Raw genomic sequence first — 7,700 nt, 5'->3', positions numbered from 1 at the left:
TTGTGATTTTTTTTTAATAGAAACAACCAATTATTGGTTTAAAATATTGTTTGATTGAATAACTACAAACAGTGGCGGAACTTGACTCCGACTTGAGAGGGGGCGAAACTAATTGAATGGGGTAAAAAACTAATCGAAGGGGGGGGGGCAAACACTAAAAAAAAACCTTATTTTTTTGTAAATTTTTTTTTTTTTTTTTTTTTTTAAAAACGAGATTTTTTTTTCTTTTTTAATTTTTTTTTTTTCGAATATATCTTAAAATAAGGTAACTAGTTGTCTAGATTCTTTTTTTTTATATATAGCGTTTCGCTTCGGCGCTCCCCGGCAGCGGCGCCAAAAATACTTGATGTCGTAGGGGTGTATACAAAATAGTATTATTTTTAGTGCGAAATACTATTAAATATGCTACAATTTTACACAAGTTATTTATTTATTTATCGAGTGGATATACTTAAACCTTTCTACAACACTTATAGGCAGTGTACCTAATCGTATTATAGTATAGTTTTTAGTAAGTCCGGTTCGTTCCACAGGGAGCTCGTGAAGTATAACACTATATTTTTTTACACACAATAATTGTAAAAATACAAATATATATATATATATATATATATATATATATATATATATATATATATATATATATATATATATATATATATATAAGTAATATTATTATTATAAAGGGGGGTTTTTACCGTTTAATGACCGGTTTGTCGATTTTAAAACTTTAGTCGCAGTTAAAACCAAATGTAAAATATTAAAAGTAAATACAAGACTTAAATTAAAGCATAAAGTAAATAACGATAATGAAATTGCGAATAATAAAAGTGCGATAAAATAAACTTGCGATAATTAAAAAGTACGATAATTAAAAGTGCAATTAAATACAATAACAATAAAAATGCGATAATTAGAAGTGCAATTAAATATAAAATAAAGGAAATTAAATATGAAATAAAAGAATTATGCTTATTTAAACTTCCGTAATCATGATGTTTGACGTGTTGATTTTAATTTTATACCCATGGGTTAATTGTCCTTTGTCCTGGATTATTTAATATGTCCGTCTGGTTTTTGTCCATAACAGTCCATCAGTCATAAATATAAAGTGCGAGTGTCCTCGTCAAATTATCCTTATACCCGAAGTTAAATATTCCAACTAATTGGGGACTTAAACTGTAACAAGATTTTAATATTTTGTTTAATAATTACACCAGGATGTCGACTGAGTGTAACCCAAGGTTTTAATATTTTGTTATCAATTATACCAAGTGTCCTTGTACATAATTTCACCCCTGTTTTAATTATTCTAGTGGCTATTAATCCATTCCCGTGTCCGGTTAAATGAACGATTATTCGTACATATAAATACCCCGCCCATCGTGTCCGATTGAGTGTATATGGTAATTTATAGGGACGCTCAATTGTAAATCTTTATATTAACATTAACAAACTATCATTTAGTTAAACAAATATAAAGCCCATTAATAGCCCATAGTCTAATTTCCACAAGTGTCGTTCTTTTGTCCAAACCCCAATTATGGTACAAAGCCCAATTACCCAATTTTAGTAATTAGTCCAACATCATGATTACTTCGTTTTAAATAAGCATAATAATAACTTAGCTACGAGACATTAATGTAAAAAGGTTGAACATAACTTACAATGATTAAAAATAGCGTAGCGTTACACGGACAGAATTTCGACTTACACACTCAAACGATCTCTATCATAAATCTTATTATTATCATAATTTAAAATTAAAATTAAGATTATTGTTATATCTTATTAAGTTAACATTATGATAGAGATATAGAATATAGATATTGATAATTGATATTGATAATAGATAGATGGATCGATATATAGATAGAAAATATGATAGAAAAAAGTATCCCTATATCGATCGAATTACATAGCCTTTTGGCAAATTATAAATTTGAATTTTCATTTATGACCCCTGAACTATGCTCAATTAACAACTTTTTATTATTTAATATTATTCTTATTATGAATTATTTAAATATTATATTTTATTCTTGTGCATAGTTGACTCGTAATTTTTACACCGTTGCGTCGAGCGTTGAGAGTTGACTCATGTCCCGGTTCCGGATTTTCGAACGTCCTTTCGTACAATTTTATATCGTGTACTTTGCGTTTTGTAACTTGTACTCTTGTCATTTTTAGACGTTCTTCATCAATAATTTGAACCTTTTTGATTGTATCTTGTACTTTTGAGCTTTTTGGACCTTTGTGTCTTCAATTCGTCGTTTTCGCCTTTTGTCTTCGCACTTATTTAAAATAAACGAATATTACTTGAAAATGGAACAATTGCAACTAAAATCTTGTCTTTCTTGGGGGATAATGCTATGAAATATATGTTCCTTTTTAGCCTTATCAATCTCAGACTCAATCAAACTTATCTACTGATGCAAAGGAATTATACATGTCTTTGGTGAAACGGATGGATAGGCAAGAGAAGGAGCTGCAAGAGTGTAGAACGCAAATAAATGATCACGAGAGACGTATATCTGAACAAGAGAAACGAATATCAGAACAAGAGCAAAATCAAGATGAGGAGTTACTTGGTCGATCCTTCTCAGACAATGAAAACGACAAATCAGCTCAACGGATTAGACGTGGAATGAGAGATCGACGACCAACGCGTGTACTAAGCTCCCCTTTCACAACACCGGGATACAGAAAACCAATCGAGAAGGTATATCTTTAATTACATTTTTTTACCTTAAACTTGCAGTTTTGTCATTAATTATCGAGAATAAACAGGCTGTGTTTGTTAAAAGTAGGCGCAAGGTCATGTCTTGCGTCCTTGCGCTTGTTTTGCCAAACAGGCGCAAGGTATGGTCTTGCGACCTTGCGCCTATGTTACATAAATGGCGCAAGGTCATACCTTGCGTCCTTGCGTATGTCGCAAGGGTTATCTTGCGCCCTTGCGCCTTTTTTCTGACTTTCTATAATTCACAGCTGTCAGATGATGTTGCTCGCAAAGTGAAAAGGCTGAGGGTGTCTGAGGCTGAGGAGGTTGTTAATCTCGATACTGAAGAACAGGGTGTTGTTGAAGAAGAACCCCACCCTATTGTTGAAGAAGATGTTGTTGCTCCGATTGTGAAAAAGCGTAAACGGTCGCAAAAGGATTGGGTTAATGACGAGGAAATTTGGTCGATGGTAGACAGGCTAGTGAATGATCAAGGAACTCTACTACCACCACCACCCAATGCTTGGAGAGACGGTAGAAAGCACGTTGGGCCTGCAAAAGATCCGAAGAGTATGGTGGATAGTAAGCAAGAAACGCGGTGCATGTTCATTTTTCAGAACGAAAATTTTATATACCTCACACCTGAGTTTTGGATCAGGTTACTTGGTCTTGGATATTCCGGATACTTGGAAAACTTAGTAAGTTGCTCGCTTATTTGTTTCCATTCTTGGAAAACTAAGTAAGTTTCATGCTTATTTGTTTTATCACAATTGTAGCATATTGATGGATGGGCTACACTTATGTTGAGATATCGTCAGAGGGTTCTCCCCCGAGCAAGCCAGTATTCCACTCCTATTATCCCGACCGACTCGTTTGCGTGTAGTTCTCGATGGACTATCATGCCATTGGGTTTCCTTTCTAGGCTTGCAGCGTTTCAGTCCTATTATGATGATACACAAAGGGAGGAAGAGAAACGGAAAGAAGCGGAGAAAAGAGGAGAAGTAGCAATCACAGGGGAGAATCCACCTGATTATATGTATTTGATTGGATTAGGGGATGGTAGTGATGAGCTATATCCATCCTGGGCCTATTGTGATAAGGTATGTTTTAATTCCCAATACAAATTTTAGGTTTTGAAGTGTTCTGGAACAGGCGCAAGGTTAAGTCTTGCGTTCTTGCGCCTGGTGTTTTAGGTTGGACGCAAGGTTGTCCTTGCGTCTTTGCGTCTGGTGTTTTGAGGTGTTCTTGCACAGGCGCAAGGTTCAGTCTTGCGACCTTGCGTTTCTTTAGTACTGGCGCAAGGTGTGACTTGCGTCTTTGCGCCTGGTGTTTTAGGTTTGACGCAAGGTTGTCCCTGCGTCCTTGCGCCTGTTGTTTCTGGTTGACGCAAGGTTGTCCTTGCGTCCTTGCGCCCTATAGTCTTGCGTCCTTGCTTCCATTCTGCAGGCTCAAGGTATGGTCTTGCGTCCTTGCGCCTATTACAGTTTAGATAATATTGTGTATGTTTTTTGCAGATTTTGATCCCCGTTCACTTTTACGATGCTCAACACTTTATTCTGATTGTGTTGAACTTGGAGGAACAGAAGATATTGGTGTACGATAGTTTGCCCGGTCATGTTGATCAAGAAATTGTCAAGCTCACCAAAGATCTGGGAGATCAATTGCCTGTATACTTAAGAGCAATTGATTACTTTAACCAAAAGCAAGACTCCCAGATTGTTGACTACTTGGAAAACAAGGAGAGCATCGAGTTCATGACCGAGGCAGCACCAGTCGTGCCGGTGCAAGGTGGAATTAATGGGGACTGTGGTGTTTGGGTCTGCATCTATATGGAGAGGGTGATCTTTGGGTGGGATGAAATCCCAAACATTGGAGATCCTAAAAAGGCCGCAGAAGACTACAGAGTGAGAATGGCCAAGACCTTCTTTCGTGCACGCTTTGATACCCAGGAACCCCCACCAAAAGAGAAAGCAAAAGTTGGTAACTGAGGTTTTATTTTGAAAACTGTAGTTAATTATGTAATTTGTGTATAAAACTGTAAATGTTGTAAACTGTGAACAGGTCCGTAACTGTATTTTTGAAGGCGCAAAGGTGTGTAATCAGACCTTGCGACCTTGCGTCCCGTAATAGCCGTAGACGCAAGGTCCTTCTTGCGGCCTTGCGCCTCGTATTTAGCAGCAGGCGCAAGGTGTTTCTTGCGTCTTTGCGCCTTTTTATTAAGCAGGCGCAAGGTGCTTCTTGCGTCCTTGCGCCTATTTTTGAAACATACGCAAGGTTCATCTTGCGACCTTGCGCCACAACATTTTTATTATTCTTGTAACACTAGCTTGTGCATTCAATATTATAACATATGAAGTAACACACGAAACCACATCATAAAATACTAATTAAAAAATATTACAACAATGGAAGACATCACACCTTAATTTGTTCCTGAAAATAAACGTATTCTAGGAACTAATTACTACCTAAATTGTACGTTGGATAAAACTGAGATTGATAAGCTTGAGATGGTTCGACTGTCTCTTTCGCCTTTGAGGTTGTGTTTCTTGCCCGTTGAGAAGTTGATTCACCTGTTCGGTCATAAGCAGCTGGGCATGTTGATCGAGAATGACCTGGTTCTTTGCAACGACTACAAGTTCTTACTTTTTTTGAAGTTTCTTCACCTTTTGAAGGAATGCGTTTTTTACCTTTAGGACGTCCAGGTTGTCTTTTCTTTAGAACTGGGGGGTGTACAAGTTGCAAAATCCCGGGACCCGGATCCGACCATTCAGACCGATGGGGGAGAGGAAGAATGTGTTCGGAATACGTATTTATGTATGTTTGAGTGCTGAACCAATGTGATACATAACAACTAATATCCTCCACTCCGAAGTGTCGTGCTGATGCAATCACATGACCGCAGGGTATGCCTGATAATTGCCATTGACCACATGAACAAGTTATATCTTGTAGATTAACCAACCCATTTTTTCGTCCATCATGTACCTCTATTAGATCATTTGTCGATGGAAATGCTCGCCATCTTCTTGATTTGTCCGTCCTCTTATCTAGCTTACGTTCAACATATGGAGTAACCGGTGAAGTAAGACTAACTGATTTGTTGCGATGTTTGAAATACCAATCCTGTATTGAACAACGAAAAAATTCGAACAACATGCAAACGGGTAGTTTACGAGCATGTCTTGATAGAGAGTTTATAGACTCTACACTGTTGCTTGTAAGGTATGAATACCTAATATGAGTAGATTGACTTCTGGACCATCTATTGATACCATCCTCACATAGAACTTTATAAGACGCTTTCAATCTCCTTCGAAATACATCTAGATGATCATGAAAATCCGACGCACGGTACGCCTTAACCATTTTCCAAAAGTGCCAGTCGAAGAATTTCATCTTGTTGGATTTAGTTTTGATGTTCATGAATAAATGACGTGCACAATGAGCGTGAAACGCTTCCGGAAACACGTTTGCAATGCCGTGTGCTATTGAAGCAGCACGATCAGAAATAAAAGTAATCTCTGACATACGATCAACCATACCATAACTCATTAAATGATCTCTTAGGTTACCAAAAAACCATGACCAAACACTGTTTGTCTCGCCTTCACCAATTCCATAAGCCAATGGCAAAATTCCATTATTGCCATCCATCGCAACAGCAACTAAATTAGTACCCAGGTACCCACCCTTTAAATGTGCAGCATCGACGATGATTATCGGGCGGACATGTTGCACAAATGATCGAATCTGCATGAAATTTTCACAGTAAATCAAATATTATTAATAAAGACCTCATACACCATACGCAAGGCGCAAGGAACACTCTTCTGTCTTGCGCCCACGAAGCGCAAGTAAAGCCTTGCGTCCTTGCGTCTTTAATGCCAGGCGCAAGGTTTTTATTGCGTCCTTGCGTATTCGTTGGCGCAAGGTGACCCTTGCGCCTTTGCGTATGGTGTACATATTAAAAGGTGGTTTTTGCTAATATATATTTACTTACAACTACTCCAATGGACATGTAACACATCACAAATTTATTTTCTTTATCGGTAACCAAATTGGTGATGGTCCCCGGGTTGTGGATCTTAAGGTTATGAAGGTAAATGGGAAGCATTCTAAAGGAGTCATCACTACTGCCACGTAACATCTCTATTGCTTGACACTTGGCCCTCCATGCTTGATTGTATGATACGCTCACTCTAAACCGATTAGCTACATCATCACGTATATCTTTTGGTTTATACTCTCGATTAGCAGCCTTGAACGAATCCATAAGAATACTACCCAACACCTTTTTAGTAGCATGTTTATTGTTTCCCATAATTTGTGTGCGTGAGCAAGTGTGTACGTCATGCAACTTTTTAACCATAAAGTTTTCAGTGTGTCTTATTTTGTATGCACTACATTTCCACTCACAATTTGGCAACACACATTTAGCGGTGTACCGAGATTTGTCTGACTTTACAGGATTTATTTGAAAGTTTTCTTCAAGGCATTTTGTAAATAGCTGGTTTAGGAATTCTTCCTTGTTCGAAAACGTTTGACGAACTTTGACCAAATCAGATACCTGATACGTGGTTGGAATTGGGGTCGTAAATTCTGGGTTTTCTTCATCTTGCTGACTGTGTAGAGTTGGCATATTCCAGAATACATCTTGTTTTTCTTCATCTTCTTCATCTTCATCTTCCTCGTCACTTGCTTCATCCGATTCACTAGACCCAACAACAGGTATAAACGGGTTCTCTATTTTTTTTATTTTACACACGTTCTCGGCGCCATGGTTGAAGAAGTCAAATTCTTCTGTGTTTGGAGGTGGTATTTCAGCCTGTTTTTCTTTCAAATAGTGTGTTTCGAGGTTTGGTTCGGAATTGTGTATTTCATCCTGTTCTTTTTGCAGATGGTGAGTTTGTTTGTTTGGTTGAGACTCGAGAATCCGGAGGTTTTGTTGAAGATGGTGTGTTTGTGGATTTTGTTGGGG

General features: G+C 37.6%; 2 protein-coding genes across 2 annotated transcripts; one reads left to right on the top strand and one right to left on the bottom strand.

Annotated features, from left to right (window-relative positions):
• The first annotated feature begins 2,449 nt into the window (after positions 1-2,449).
• On the top strand, positions 2,450-4,707 carry LOC139863258 (uncharacterized). Its single transcript, XM_071851896.1, has 4 exons — positions 2,450-2,722; positions 2,989-3,417; positions 3,496-3,819; positions 4,234-4,707. Exons 1-4 carry the CDS (start codon positions 2,450-2,452, stop codon positions 4,705-4,707), a joined length of 1,500 nt encoding a protein of 499 aa, XP_071707997.1.
• Positions 4,708-4,733: 26 nt separating this feature from the next.
• LOC139863257 (uncharacterized) lies at positions 4,734-6,869 on the bottom strand. Its single transcript, XM_071851895.1, has 4 exons — positions 6,723-6,869; positions 5,995-6,472; positions 5,199-5,292; positions 4,734-4,971 (listed from the first exon to the last, which is right to left on the bottom strand). The coding sequence occupies exons 1-4, from the start codon at positions 6,867-6,869 to the stop codon at positions 4,734-4,736; spliced, it is 957 nt and encodes a 318-aa protein (XP_071707996.1).
• Positions 6,870-7,700: the final 831 nt, after the last annotated feature.

The sequence above is a fragment of the Rutidosis leptorrhynchoides genome, chromosome 8 (assembly GCF_046630445.1).
Source record: "Rutidosis leptorrhynchoides isolate AG116_Rl617_1_P2 chromosome 8, CSIRO_AGI_Rlap_v1, whole genome shotgun sequence".
NCBI classification, from domain to species: Eukaryota; Viridiplantae; Streptophyta; class Magnoliopsida; order Asterales; family Asteraceae; genus Rutidosis; species Rutidosis leptorrhynchoides.
This window is presented reverse-complemented; position numbering and strand designations above follow the sequence as displayed.

Excerpts from the sequence above, each read along its gene's own strand:
- LOC139863258 (XM_071851896.1), top strand. The coding sequence starts at position 2,450 with ATGTCTTTGGTGAAACGGATGGATAGGCAAGAGAAGGAGCTGCAAGAG. Across the intron at positions 2,723-2,988 it reads ACAGAAAACCAATCGAGAAG|CTGTCAGATGATGTTGCTCG; the intron begins GTATATCTTTAA and ends TATAATTCACAG. Across the intron at positions 3,418-3,495 it reads CCGGATACTTGGAAAACTTA|CATATTGATGGATGGGCTAC; the intron begins GTAAGTTGCTCG and ends TCACAATTGTAG.
- LOC139863257 (XM_071851895.1), bottom strand. The coding sequence starts at position 6,869 with ATGTTACGTGGCAGTAGTGATGACTCCTTTAGAATGCTTCCCATTTAC. Across the intron at positions 6,473-6,722 it reads ACATGTCCATTGGAGTAGTT|ATTCGATCATTTGTGCAACA; the intron begins GTAAGTAAATAT and ends AATTTCATGCAG. Across the intron at positions 5,293-5,994 it reads TAAAGTTCTATGTGAGGATG|GTGAATCAACTTCTCAACGG; the intron begins GTATCAATAGAT and ends ATGACCGAACAG.